Genomic DNA, 15,180 nt, shown 5'->3' with positions numbered 1-15,180 from the left:
TGGCAATATTAGGTATTTTTTAAATAGCAAAGACACGATGCCACTTCTTTTGAAGATATAATACTGTACGAATAAAACCTATTGCTAACAATACAGGGTGCTCATTAATATGTAGACATTTTGAAAAAAATCGGCTCTATACTTAATAGATGTAACAAATCTTGAGAATTAGGTAAGAAATTAACAAAAAGAGTTCGTTAATTCGATCCATAAAGTTTAGTTAAAAATGTTCCTCTTATAATGCTCGTTTCATCTTTCATCAAAATAACAAAGAAATATCAAAATATTTAATATTTTTTTTGACGAATTAAGGTATAACAAACTTTGACATTTCTGTTTGATTTTGTTGTTTTTCATAGGGAGAGTCCCGGAAATACTAGGCAATGTGTACTTTGGCTCGAAGACTACACAAAAAAAACGTATTAAGCTATTATCTTCATTCGGGTTTAAAGGCCGTCGTCGATTGGAATTACTTCCTAACGTTTCTTGGACCCGGGAAGCTACAAACCCCTGTTAAAGAATCCGACGCAAGTTAGACTACGTCTTACCAACCGGTTCATCAAGTCATCATCACTGTCAGAAGAAATCAAGAAGCGCATTGTGAAGACGGAGACTGTTCCACCAAGGCTCTATGGACTACCTAAGATACACAAAGTAGGTGTCCCGTTAAGACCAATAGTTAGCGCACCCGGATCACCAACGTATTACTTGGCTAAACACTTGGCATCGCTGCTTCAACCACACGTAGGACACGGCACCAGTTACGTCAAGGACTCCACCGACTTCGTGCGCAAGATTCAAGATATCAATATTGAACAAAACGACATCCTTGTGAGCTTCGACGTTGTCTCACTGTTTACCAAAGTACCTCTGAAGAGTTGCTTGGACCTGGTGAACAGGATATTTCCTGTCGATATTTACTTTTTGAAGTCTGTCTGACCGGTAGCTATTTCGTGTGGAAGGGAAACTTCTACGAACAGGTGGACGGAGTGGCAATGGGAAGCCCACTAAGCCCGGTTATAGCCAACTTATTTATGGAACACTTTGAGGAATAAGCGATCGAGACCTCAGAGTACAAGCCAGCAACGTGGTTCCGGTACGTGGATGACACCTTCGTGATTTGGAAACATGGTATGGACAAGCTCAACAACTTTCTGCAGCATCTCAACAGTCAGCATCCCAGCATCCAGTTTACTATGGAGACTGAAAATGACCAACAACTTGTATTCTTGGAAGTACTAGTGAGGAAACGAGGTAACAAGCTGGGCCACACAGTTTACAGAAAACCAACCCATACGGACAGATACCTGCATGCTCTATCCAACCATCACCCAAGTCAAAATTATGGGGTTATCAGAACCCTGACAGAACGAGCCCGAAGGATTTGCGAACCGGAGAACCTCCAGATGGAACTTGAACACCTAAAAACTGCGTTCGAGGCAAATGGCTACAGTAAGAGGGAGATCGAGAGATCAATGAACTCAAGATCATCAAGATCACGGGATACCGAACAACGACCCTCCACCTCCCACGCATATCTAGCGTATATTCCGAGTGTCACCGACAGGATTGGCAGAGTATTGAAAAGACACGACATCAAAACAATCTTTAAGCCTACAAAGAAGATCCAGCAGACCATCAGGTCAGCGAAGGACAAGAGGGGCTCACTTTCAGCTGCGGGAGTCTACCGCATTCCGTGTTCATGCGGAAAGGTCTACATCGGAACTACCAAGAGATCAATGGGAACGAGACTTAAGGAGCATAAAGCAAGCTGCAGGCTAGGACATACAGAGAAGTCTGCAGTGGCTGAACACGCACTGGGCAGCGGGGAACACAGGATACACTTTGAGAGCTGTAAGTTACTAGCATCGGTCAACGGCTATCACAACAGACTAGTCAGGGAAGCCATTGAGATTCAAAAACACCCACACAATTTCAACCGAAAGGAGGAGACCCTTAGACTCAACCAAATCTGGAACCCGATCCTTAGGAACGTCCGAGCAGTACCGATCGATATCCCGAGACCAACCGAAGCGGAACAAGCCCCGCCCTCCACCAATCGGCATAAATACAACCTGCGCAGGAGAAATCGTCAGTCTACGTCCAACATCGGAGATGGAAGGACCTCTGAAGAAGCTCGCCACTCGTGCTAGCGAAACGTTAGGAAGTAATTCCAATCGACGACGGCCTTTAAACCCGAATGAAGATAATAGCTTATCAACGGGCCGCGAAAGCCTTAACCAATTTAAAAAACGTATTGTTATTTTTTTTTCTTTTGTTGCAGATCAAATGTACCTTTTTAATACTTGGTTAGCCACGAAAGCAGACAAAAATTCGGAAAAAATCCGCGAAATCTTAGCCGAGTTAATTTTCCCAATAAACAGACCGAGACTACCAACTTGGAAAACCGTGTCTCCTATCTTTGTAGGAAGTTCAGTGAGTATCGGAGGCAAACTTCTATTTCTAGATCAAAATTAGTAGCTAAACGCCAGGAATGGCTTAACATGACAGAGCTTCCGCTTGCCCAACCTATTTTGCTGGATGAAGTGGCAGAAATCCAGCTGGTCCCTGACGATCAATGAGGGTAGTTCAGCGCATAGTGAATACAAGCACAAGTTTTCTGATACAGCCATAAATGATTATCTGCAATGAGCCTTACAGTTTTATTACAAGACTCATAGCCATAATGAGGGTTCATGAACAATTTATAATGATTCTTTAGACTTCATTGTACCATATTAGTTTAGTTTTCACTTTTATGTGTTCTATTAAAATAATGTGATTTTTTTTGAACGTATGTTTCGTGCTATTAATAAAATTTTTAAAAACAAATAGTTTTTTTATTTTTATTAAAATTTAAAAATATGTATTTGTCTTGGAAAAGTGGAAAATGTGCACAAAAATATCCCATTAGCGCGAGAATTTCATGATCGCATGTAACATCAGACGGGACGCATTAATTTATAATTTTTTCAAGTTTGTATTATACTCGGGCAGTTAATCAGAAGGATGCGACTTACACGGGCTTTTTTGCTCCGCTAAATGACGTCAACGTACTCTTCACTAAATAATCGGACTGGAACGAGCGAGGTCAGATTTTCGAAATATCGATTGCGCGATTTGGAGTTTAACGTCCAAAAAGCGCGTCGCTGTTTTGCATCCTTATCTGGACCTTGACGACTATTCAATTCCGATCGTTTATCGAACCCCTACGATCCTACGTTCGACGTGCGTCTAAAATCCATTGCGTCACTACGTAAAATAGGGTATCGATCTACGGTGTTCAAAATTATCAAAAATTTTTAGTTTTTATTTCCGAAACGTGAATTCTACGTATTTGTTTGTTTACGTTATTTGACCAAGCAAGGAATTAACGATGACCTTAATGATGAAAAGGCAAGAAAGGAATAATGATATTAAAGCTAAAAGTTTCGATGGAAATGTTATATTAGGTAAAAGTTCATATTTCAAGGATTCATATAAGTCAATTTTAGAGTCATGAGGGGTGACAGATTTGTTCCCGGAGTCTGATAACAGATTTAAGCTTGCGTTCCATGGATGACGTAGGATCTTTTTTAAGTTGATGATGCTCAAAAGCAAATAGATGAGTTAGCACCCGAAGAAAAGAACCTGGCTTTAGAAACGACGAATATGAACATGGGGACTCAGATTATTAGCTTTTATACTCGTATAATAAATGTATACCATTTACTAAAGCCTACTTGTAAAGAAACATACTCATAATTAATAAAAAAAAGTCGCTTAAATTTGCCCCTGTTGGATTTACGGTTTGCACGTAATCAATTCTGATTTCGAACACTACGCGGCCCCTTTAAACTTCCGAAAACGTTAGCAATAATCAGCTGATAATGTTCGTTGGCCACTCGAGATGCCTATTCATCTAACGCGCACTCGTGTGATGTGCTACGCGCGTGATGGAGCCGCTCGACATCTTGGAAACCCAAAAATTTCAGAGCCTGTCGAAGCTCGACGACCTGGAATCTCTGGCCGGTAAAAACGTTTCCCAGCAAAACGATCGGACACTTCAAGGTCATTTCAGGAGACAGGAAGGGCAGCAGGACTAGCCGACGTTCTAGGCACGAAATAGAACGTCTCGTGAGCGGTAAGTTCTAGCTTCTAGCTACTGGTACAATTTCAGTTTCGATCGGTAAAACGGTTTTCGAGATATAAATATTTTTATCTGAACTCGTAAAATCGCAATTTTTGTTTACATCGTGCCAAATAACTCGAACACCCTGTATGATAGACGAAAATGGTTCATACGAAAATTGTAGGTGCCGAGAAAGCCTATTAGGCTGTACAAAGCAAACCGTCTACCGGCATACGGTGTTTCAGTTACATGGTGGTCTTTGTACATTAGAAGTGATACAATTTCGGTTTTTCGAGAATAATTGACACATCCCGTAGGATTACAAAAAAATGTTCCAAATAAAAATTGTAGAACTAGATCTCACGAGTCCGCCGGTTCGAGAATCATTTCGATCGGTAAAACGGTTTTCGAGATATACATATTTTTCTCTGAACTCGTAAAATCGCAATTTTATATGTATAGTGCCAAATAACTTGAGCACCCTGTATGATAGACGAAAATGGTTCATACGAAAATTGTACGTGTCGAGGGAGCCTATTGGGCTGTACAAAGAAAACCGTCCACCGGCATACGGTGTTTCAGTTACAGGGTGGTCTTTTTACCGTAGAAATGGTACAATTTCGGTTTTTCGAGAATAACTGACACATCCCGTAGGATTACAAAAAAATGTTCCAAATAAAAATTGTAGAACTAAGACTGTTTTCGAGATATAAATATATAAATAATATATAAATATATAAATAAATAACTCAAACACCCTGTATTATAGACGAAAACGGATCATACGAAAATTGTAGGCGTCGAGAAAGCCTATTTGGCTTTTCAAAGCAAACCATCGACTGACGTGCGGTGTTTCAGTTACAGGGTACACAGACCACCATAGAAGTGGTACAGTTTCGGTTTTTCGAAAATAACAGCCACATCCTGTAGCAAAACGAAAAAATCGCCAACACTAAAATTATAAAACGGAATCTCGCTCGAATTTTTGCCATCGGACCGACGTTTTTTTCCGATCCCGAAAAATTTCCAAAAATTTTTCAAAAATAGTTCCCGACCCCCACGTATATCGCGATAAATTGATAAACGGAAGAACCCCCGCGTACTTGACACCTGTTACGACATATACGGTTCACGTTAGAAAGAATTTTCTTTAACCAAGACAAATATTGGTTTTTCAACGCTGAGATTATTTCCTACCTCGAGCTCTTGGGTCGTATCGAGCAGCACCGACATCAATCATCGCACCAAAAACGGTTAACTCGTCGGCAGTCGCTTTTACATAGTTTAAAATTTATATCTGCGAAAACAATAGATAAAGTTAAACGTGTAAGACGAATATTTGCTAAACAAATTCGGGCAGAAAGCGATTCCCGAAAAAATATTTGCTTATTCGCCTAGTCGCGTGGCTTTCATTGTCAGCGAATTTCCAACGAATGGTAATTACGATTACCATAAAAAGCGCATATTTTTACACACCCACGTTATAAATAATATGAAAATTATCACAATTAAAACTTATTCGGAATATATAAAAGTATGAATGGCGATTTGCTTTTTTTTCTCTCAATGTCAAACCGCCATTTAGTTACACGTGTGAAGGGGTTCGGTTGTTATTTGAATGTTTTCCGCCTGCGGCGTTGCCACGTCGATCATAAACGCTCGTCACAGAACACTAAAACACTTGCCACAGCGAGATGATGTTACCCGTTAGTTAACAGTAAAAATGCATTTTTTTGTCTGTCCGTTGCTTCTTTTTAACAGTCCACGGGGTACACGAGATATTTAATAGTGGCGGCGATCGGACGGAACCTATTGAAACTGGGAGGCCTGGGGGGTCGGGAAGTATTTTTAAAAATATAAAAATTACAGGGGTCCAAGAAAAAAATCATTTCCCGAAAACGGTTTACTCGATAGAAAAAAATTTGTAACGACAAGACGCAGAAGATTCCGCTCCATATAGTCTCGTAATTGATAATTTTTGAAAAATGTACAGGGTGCGCCGCATATTCAAAAAAACCGAAAAATGGACCCCCCCCCTATTAACGATAATTGACTATAACGGCGTTCGGATGTCAGTTCATTTTACATGGCGATATAGCCCACATACATAGCTAACTTTTGTTTTTAAGGGTTTCACCGGTTGTGCAGGATGTTCAAGATATTAAGCGTATATTCAAAAATGTCTTAAATTTGCAGCTATCGACATCAGGTTTGGTAGAAGGGCAGAAGTCCACACCCGTATTCCATCTGCTGAAAAAGGACTTACTCAAATCTCGCAAAAATGTCAAAGACCCTGAAAATTGTTTTTTTCATACTGAATTCTTTTGAATAGGATGGAACAATACGGAATTCGTGGAATAGCTCTGAACTGGTTCAGATCGTTCTTAACAAATCGTAGGCAGTATGTTGAAATAAGGCAGGAGAGAGGCAACTTGTGTGAAATTAAAGAATCTCAAGTAAAATCTTTAGAAGCGTACCGCAAGGTACAGTGCTTGGCCCTGTTTTATTTATCCTTTTTATCAATGAACTTTCTGCTCACCTACCTAGTTTGGGTCTATCAGAGTTCGCGCACGACTATTCAAGTTTAGTCTCCTCACACTGTTATCAAACTCTTCAAGACTGCTACTGCTAAATAGCTGGTTTAACACCAACGAACTCTTTTTGAATGTCCAAAAAAACAAGTGTACTGATATTCAAATGCCCACAATACAAAAAATATCTTGCTGTGAATGTCTGGTCGGGCGGGGAGGCCGTTGAAATAAAAAAGCACGCTAAATTTGTAGGACTAGAGCTCGACGAAACCCTATCAAAGCCGCATAGTTATTGTTTCCTAATAAAAAATTTTAAAAAAATTTTGACCGGAAAGTTCGTGATAAATTTCTACTATGCTCACATCTATTCGAGATTATTCTATGGTATTCCGTTTTGGGGAAATTCAAGTCATGCGACATCTGTGTGCAAATCCCAAAAAAAAGTCCTAAGTTGTATTGCTGGAGTGTCGCCTCTTCCGGGAGTTTAAAATACTACCTTTAGCGTGTATATACATATTCGAAGTTTGTTTGTGGGTATATAATTAAACAGTGTTATACGCCACATCGAGAGCTACAATTTTTGTATTTACTGTTTTCCTCTATCACATACGCTGTTCGAGATATTTGAAAAAATTGAAAGGAAAATCACCATTTCTTGCGCTCAATATAGACGCGATGACGTCATTTACCACGTAATGCATGGTTTCAGAAAACAAGTCTTTTCTTAAAAACCACTTACCCTATTTGAACATTGTTTGAATTATATACAGGGTGTGTCGTTTGCGGGCAAAAAAATCTAAAACATGACGACGAAGTGACGATTTTTCGAAAGCAACCTTGTTTAATTGGGATAATTCATTTATTTTTTGGCCGTTTGTTTTCTATTTTTTCAAAATTTTCTCCAATTGCGCGTTTCATAGTATCATTCGGTAGTTTATGCTGAGTCCGTTCCTGCTTCTCGACGGTAAACACAGATCCGTACAATGGATGTTTTGTTTGAGTGATGACGCTTCCCACTCGAGGTCTACTACAACGCCCAACGTTGGACTTTGCTTCATAAAAATTATTTACCAATACGCATCTCGTACTTTGGCTTGTATTTTCACCATTTCTTCAAGAGGAGCATCGTCCCCATGATTCATAAAAAAATTCTCTAGCAGCTTAAGTGTTGGCTTGTTGAATGGTTGGTGGTGGTCCCAGATCAACTTCTTCATCTTCTTCTTCCTGTTGGGGCTCTTCCTCACCCTTTCTTACTTGTTGTGATATGGCTTCATCTGTTAAGTCTCCTGTTGTAGGCAAATCCTGATCCTTATCACCATAAAATCTTGCAACTCCTCATTTGTAAACTGCTTTATCCACTCGCTCAGTGGTTGATCATCTTCCAAGTCCTGTTTGCATTCAGTCTCGGTAATAAGTCCTGCATGACGATAGGAGTGTGTGAAAAAACTGACTGTGGTAAAACGCGTTATTGTGTGTTAGTACAGTGCCGAAGGTTCCAGTCAAGAGTTTGATAACGATGGCTTCGCGGTCAACGCAACTTAACTTATACCATAAGGTTAGCACTAAGATTAGGTTAATAGGAGCAGACATTTGGTTTCTAAAATCCTGTAAAAAACATTCAGTTTTCCCAAATTTTGTAAACATTTCCGTAACAAATTCATCTCTTGTTGCCAAAAGAGTTGAAAATCTTGCAAAAGAAAAATGGTTGGATTTGGAAATCAAATACCTGCAAAGTAAACGACGTATGCTCGAATTGGAAGCATATGGACTCTACAAAAAGTTAACACATATGTTAAGTAATTTAGAATTCGAACAATGGTGTGACTTCCAGAGAAAAATGTTTAGAATTTTTCGTCATTGAACGGGAAAAACGCTTAGGACTCGGTAATTAGATTATTAGGATAAGAAATTCTGAGAAGGTAAGGTATTAATTACAACCCGCCCTACATTCCTTACTTTGTTACCTGTTGTGCCCTCTTTTCTTTCGGTATAGACAGTGGATTAATACATAGTTTTGTATGGAGACCTAATAGTACAAGTTTTGTACGTAATACAGACTCTTACATTATACAGAGTTGCGCTAGAGGGAGTTTTCACTGTATATGTTTTCGATTATTCTGAGGTCTTGCTCATCTAGTCCGGCCAACTCTAAGGTCGACATCAGTTTGTCATGTTTTATTCTGTCAAAAGCTTTCTGATAGTCGATGAAGCAGATATATATGTCGCTGTTGACGTCCCTGCAGCGCTGGAACAGAACTTGAACCGCGAGGAGTGCCTCACGTGTGCACGTACGTCTCGAAAACCGAACTGTGTGCGAGTTATGTGCTCCTCTTGTAGATTCTCTTATGGATTATTTTTATGAAAATTTTAAGAAGGTGACTCATTAAACCAACAATTCTATAATCGTCGCAACTTTCGGCAAAGCGATAAAGGTTGAGTAGTGTAAAACCGATGTTGGTAATCATATTATCTAAGCAGCTTTGCACTAATTTCAGATTACGGCGGGGCTGCCACTTTTGAGGAAGCCATCGAGGCGACTAGCTTCGGGAAATTCAACTGGCTGCTGGCGTTTGTGTGCGTGCCCGCCAGCCTGTGCGTAGCTTTCGACACCACGTCGATGTCGTACACGTCGGTGGTCGCCAAGTGCGACCTCAACCTGGGGCTCTCCGACAAAGGATTCCTAAACGCTGCAACTTACGCAGGTGTAAAACGACAGGTGGAGGAGTTCCGCGTGCCTATGAACCTTATGGACGGTTTTTTCAGGGATGGTCTCGAGCGCATCCGCCTGGGGGTTCCTGTTCGACGTCCTGGGTAGGCGGAAGCTGCTGCTCATCGGATTCGTTATGGACGGTACTTTCGTGGTGATGAGCGCCTTCGCGCAAAACCTCGCATTACTCCTGGCCGCGAAGTTTTTTCAAGGTTTCGCGTGGGTATACCTAATTAAACTGCTTTCGCTTTATCCGTAACTGATTAAGTGTCAAAACGTCACTGGAAAATATTACATTCACTTTTTAGAGATCTGTGGTTAATTTAATAAAATATGGGTTTTTAAAAATTTTGAGAAATAAATCAGAAATTTTAACGTAAGTCACAATTTATGGATAGTCATAATTTCTGACTTAAGTCGGAATTTTTAGAAAATAAGCCAGAATTTTTTAAAAAATGTTCACAATTTCTGACTTAGGTCGAAATTTCTGGAAAATAAGTCAGAATTTATTTCAAAAAGGTCATATATTCCGACTTAAGTCAGAATTTATGAAATATAAGTGAGAATTTCTGGAAACCACTCATCATTTCTAACAAGTCAGAATTTCGGAAAAATAGATCAGAATTTGTATTTGATTTGATATGTCAAAAACCTAAAACTCCAAATTTTTATTATTATACTATCAAAACTTTCTCAATTATAGAGAAAATTCAGAATAAAATTTAAATTTTAAGCGCTCTGTACGAAATCATCGACATTTGTTGAGGTATGTTGAACCCAAATCGTCATTTTTTGGTTAGTATTTAGTACCTCCAGTTTTAGAGATTGTCCGTTCTTTGTGATTCATCCTGTATATCTTACTTATTGTTCAGAAATTCAGGCTTGTTTTTCATAAATTCCGTTTAGTTTTTTAGAAAATTTGACTTAGCTAGGATATTCTAACTTACTTTTCAGAAACTATGATTTGTTTTTCAGAAGTTATGACTTTTTTTTATAAATTCTGTCTTGTTTGAAATTTTGACTGGGCTAGGATATTCTAACTCATTTACTGACTGACTTTAGTTAGAAATTATGTTCTCAAAAATGTGAAACTAAGATCTATATTTTATTTTTAGTGCATAATACGACAAATTATACCTAGAAGCTCCAAACCATAGAAAATTTTCTCCCCGAAAATGTTTTCCACATTTCGCGTGATCAACAGTAATGGCGTCAAACCCAATCTAATGCTAGAAAAACGCTAAACGTTTGTTGCTTGTTAAACTTTTTTGTTTAATTCCTAATCGTTGCCCGATTACGTTAAAGTACGCGTTTAACTTTTCCGTCTCGCTTTATGCGCCATCTACGAGTCGGAGGTGGAAGCTCGGACGAGTCGAGCTGCAGCAATGACCCGTAGATGGCGCGACGTTGCAATCATCTCACGACGCGCAACGTTGCCAAACCTATTGAAATTTCGCTGAATGTTACCCGATTTCGATTTACACAGGGTGATCGGACCGTTCGCGGCCATCAACTCCTACATATCCGAATTCCACTGCTCCAAGTATCGGTCCAGGTTCCAGCTGCTGATAGGATCGAGCGCCTCGCTGGGCACGCTACTGTTGCCTCTGCTGGCCTGGGCTTTGCTCTCGCAGTCTCTCGATTTTTCCTTCCTATCGCTGAGTGAGTCCTTGCATCGTCACCGGACAGTCTCAGCTAATGTAGTACGGTTGCAGACTTCCATTCTTGGAACGTGTTCCTTCTCATCACGGCGCTGCCGTCGGTCACCAACGCGATCGTCTTCGTCTTCTTGCCGGAAAGTCCCAAGTTCCTGATGGCCCAGGGCAGGGACCAGCAAGCTCTTCGAGTGCTGAGGACCGTATACAGCATAAATACAGGTCGTTCGCCGGATTCCTACCCCGTATAGAACGCAAGACGTTTCGCGATCCGATTTGGAGGTTATTCTTCTCTTGTTGCAGGTGAAAAAGCTAGTCGACGAACCCGGAGCCGATCGGGAGCCCTCCAAGAGTGACGATGGTGAAACTCGTACCAAGTTCGAAGTAGTTAAGGCCGGTTTTAGCCAGATCAAACCGATCTTCTACCCGCCGCACCTGCAGAGACTTATTTTGGTCTGTTTCGTCACTTTCTTTATCGTGTCGAGGTAAGTCCTTCCCGTGGTCTGTGCTATTTTGATGTCGGCGATGTCCAAGATTAAAGAATTACGATGTCTGTGATCTATAAAAGTCAGCAGTGACCAAATATTTTTTGCCCAAAACGATAAAAACTTTATTTCCTTTGAAAAACGTATGTTTCTTCGGAGTGAATTTTTTTGGCTTAATGTTCGTTTAATAATTTGGCCACATCCGAACAACTTTCATTTTGCATATTAAATTTGACTGTTGAGATGGTAGATTTCAATAGGAATTTCTCAAGAACGTGCCTTTTATTTTAATCAAGAATTCTAAAAATGTCGAAATATATAGGGTAAAATAACAAAGTTGATGTCGGGAGGGGGACACTTTTGGAACATCCTATATGCCAAATTTCGCATCGGTGCATCTCTCCGACCGTGTAGATAATTAGGTGCGGCGTTGCCAGACGTTTTAAATTTCCTTAAAGTTTATCGGGGCCTGTTTTCAGCATGAACATGCTCCGGCTATGGCTACCGCACATTTTCCAGGCCGTGATAGACTACCAGCATGGCCACGCGGAGCCGGCCAGCTTGTGCACGATGTTGAAGCACCTGGAGCCAGCCGCAAATGCGTCCGAGATTTGCGCGATCGTAAGGCCATAAAGGCAACGTAAATTCGCAACGGCGTCGACTCCGGATTTGTTTCAGAACGTTGATAACCAGAAGGTGTACGTGAACTCTATCGTGGTGGCGTTCACGTCCATCTGTGGCTACGCCGTCACGCTATTCGTGCTGCCACTGGTCGGGAAAAAGACGGTGCTTGGTGAGTAGCGTCGCCAATTTTTATACTCTCTGATTTGGGCAGCTAACCTCAGGTTAACCGTGTCTAACCGGGCAAACACTTTAATTTAGTTTTGGAGCTCCTGGCGCCCTCTACATTTCGGTAGTCGCAACTCAGTACACGATTCCTTTGTTTTATCCTTAGCGCAGACCTAGAGAACTGTACGTCTGGTATTGGTTGTTTTAAGGTTATGTGAAAAAAAAACACTGTTTACATATTTTTATATTTTCCAATAAACACTGGTTTCTCCTATGTTGCTTAAAGCATTCATACATTTATATTGAACTATATCTATTTTTTTTTTAATATTCAAAAGCAACTGCCACTGTAGACAGAGACAGAGAAATCTTTTCGAACTGTTCAAAAAAATTACTCGGAACTCGGTACAACTCAAATCTGTTTAATCTTTGGCTCAAGTTCTATAATTGAAGTGAGGTGGCTTTTAATTGATGAAAATCCATTTATCAAAATAAATAAGAACTAAAAGTTGAGATTTTCACGGAATTATATATTTTGACATGACAATTGTTTCGACAACACCGTGTTTTCATCAAATTTATAAACTACCTGCTACTATATATACCATAAAATGACCATCAAAACCTTAATTAATGTTGTTGTGAGAATTTAAGTTCAATAAAGGAGAGGTGTTTAAATCTAATTGATCGTTAAACAATACATTTGAATAATAATAATTATTATTTATTATTGATATTAATTAAGGTTTTGATGGTCATTTTTCGATATATACGAGGGCAGCGCCAAAATTTCCCGGTCTGAATAGGAAAGAAACAATTGTCAAGTCAAAATATATAATTTTGTGAAAAATCTGAACTTTTAGTTCTTATTTATTTTCACCTCCGTAAAATCGCGTATCTGACCAATCGCTCTCAAGTTGCTAGGTTGAATAATTATCAGTCCTGCAAAAATAAAAGTGTTTTCAGGGGTGCCGCAAGGTTCCCATCTTGGACCACTTCAACATAGTGACTTTGTTCGGAGTGAAGGGTGTTGATGAGCGGATCCAGCTACAATCATATAGTAACAGGCTTGTGCTTTGGTGAAATAATGATGGGATTGATTTTAATGTGAAAAAATGCTCGCAAATCAGACACTTTGGTGTAATTCGGATAGACTCGACTTTCATATTCAATTCAGCACAAGCTCTTGAGACAATTGGCATACCAATTGAATGTCCAGGATTGTAATCACCAGTATTTGGAGGCCGTCGTAAATATGAGGCTCTGGAAACTCGTCTCAAACATAGAGACCTGTAAGCGTTCCATATTCTGCACTTAGGGCTTTGTGCTACGGTGATGACTTGGATTATTATTTGGTTTCTAAAAATGTGATCCTCTACTCAGGTTAAACCGTCAATTTTTTAGTTGTCATAATTATTTTTATCTTGTTGTGATTTACTATGGCCATTTTTCTGCAAAATAAATAAATTTCAGGTTAGTCAAAACGGAGTTTGTTTTATCTCTGGACCATGGGAAAGTTTAATCTGCGAATCGGTAAAAACGTAATATGAAAAATGAGCTATTTGCGTGTCGTTTGGTGGCCTTTTCCGACCAACGCCATCTGTTGCAGTGGCGGCGGAACTAATCTCCGGATCGGCCAGCATCTGCCTGTACTTCGCGCAAAGTTCAGAGATGGTGCTGGTGTTTTCGTCGGCGTTCAACGCGATGGGAGCGCTCGCCACCAACGTCATAGTGTCTGTGACGGTGGACCTGTTCCCCACCACTTTGAGGTTAGGACAACGACAAATTTTGCTTATTGATACAAATTATACAAATAAAATGAATAAATAGCAAATAAATATCAATTATCTCCTTATACCAGAGATAATCCAAACACTTGATCTGAATATCTTAACTTGGTGTTTGTAATTGGAAATGATGATCCATGCAAGTCCTCCACAATATCCACTCTCAACCAGTCTGTGCGACCGTTTTTTTTTTTCAGGACCTTGGCGATATCGATGGGGGTCATGGTGGGGCGAGCTGGTGCGATGGGCGGCAACTTCGTATTTCCCTTCTTGCTGCAGAGCGGGTGTCTGGCACCGTTCTTTGTCGTCGGCGGACTTTTGATTGGTGAGATTATACGAGGCGTTTAAAAAAAAGCGAATTTACAGAGTGTCAAAAAAAGCGTTTTTTTTTTAATAAATTTTTCCATAATAACTTCGGTTCCGTTGACCAAATTTAACAAGGTCTTTAGACTTTTTTGTTTGTCGACATAGTGGAGTATTCTTTTGTATCTCGATAATAAAATTGATTTTATGGAAAAATTTTAATACAAAAGTTGTTTGGTCATTGGAATGGAAATATTTTATTTTATACAGGGTATATCATAAGTGTTTGACAGCACCCAACCAAATCGTCGAGAAAATTTCGTAGTAGGTTGCTTAAAATTTTGAAATAAAATCAAATCAAAATCCAAAGTTCGTCGATTTTGACAAAGTTTGACATGTTTTCGGTTTTATTTACGGATTTGGGAGACTACAGAACCGACCACCTTGTGTTTCATTGTGTTTACCGTCATACACGGAAGCATAAAAATAACAGCTATCAATTTTGGGTTTACAAAATTTGACGAGAGCGTTTTAATAATCGATGAAAAATATAAAAAAATTGCAATAGTTCATCTCGAAAGAGTGCACTAATTGCCTCAGTGAAAAATCCGCAGGCGCTAAATTAATTAATTCCAGAGACCCTTAACTATTTCGAAGTAAATCCAATCAAGAATATGCCAAATTTGGTAAAAAAAAACTCTATTTTTTTCAGCCGCCGCGTGCCTGTCGCTGTTGTTCCCAAAGACCGACACGCAGGCGCTGCACTGACGTTAACTCAATAGTCTGAAAAATAAAATAATAAAACTCTCTCG

At 39.7% G+C, this 15,180-nt stretch overlaps 1 protein-coding gene across 3 annotated transcripts in view; it reads left to right on the top strand.

The window, feature by feature from the left end:
- The window catches only part of LOC132700380 (synaptic vesicle glycoprotein 2C-like), a 19,062-nt gene extending 3,882 nt beyond the window's left edge, over positions 1-15,180 (top strand). Inside the window, exons 1-12 of one of the 3 annotated variants that reach the window (XM_060667650.1) lie at positions 3,519-4,011; positions 4,061-4,123; positions 9,138-9,344; positions 9,406-9,568; positions 10,836-11,011; positions 11,065-11,249; positions 11,308-11,489; positions 11,969-12,110; positions 12,168-12,282; positions 13,888-14,047; positions 14,263-14,390; positions 15,081-15,180. In XM_060667650.1, the coding sequence (XP_060523633.1) occupies positions 3,936-4,011; positions 4,061-4,123; positions 9,138-9,344; positions 9,406-9,568; positions 10,836-11,011; positions 11,065-11,249; positions 11,308-11,489; positions 11,969-12,110; positions 12,168-12,282; positions 13,888-14,047; positions 14,263-14,390; positions 15,081-15,136 (1,653 nt within the window). In that variant the 5' untranslated portion in view covers positions 3,519-3,935 and the 3' untranslated portion in view covers positions 15,137-15,180. Of the gene's footprint in view, positions 1-3,518; positions 4,012-4,060; positions 4,124-8,734; positions 9,075-9,137; positions 9,345-9,405; positions 9,569-10,835; positions 11,012-11,064; positions 11,250-11,307; positions 11,490-11,968; positions 12,111-12,167; positions 12,283-13,887; positions 14,048-14,262; positions 14,391-15,080 lie in introns of those variants that run through there. The other 2 variants (XM_060667651.1, XM_060667652.1) reach the window with 2 other exon arrangements.

Source organism: Cylas formicarius, unplaced genomic scaffold, assembly GCF_029955315.1.
Source record: "Cylas formicarius isolate icCylForm1 unplaced genomic scaffold, icCylForm1.1 PGA_scaffold_4__25_contigs__length_36172078, whole genome shotgun sequence".
In the NCBI taxonomy this organism is placed as follows: Eukaryota; Metazoa; Arthropoda; class Insecta; order Coleoptera; family Brentidae; genus Cylas; species Cylas formicarius.
This window is presented reverse-complemented; position numbering and strand designations above follow the sequence as displayed.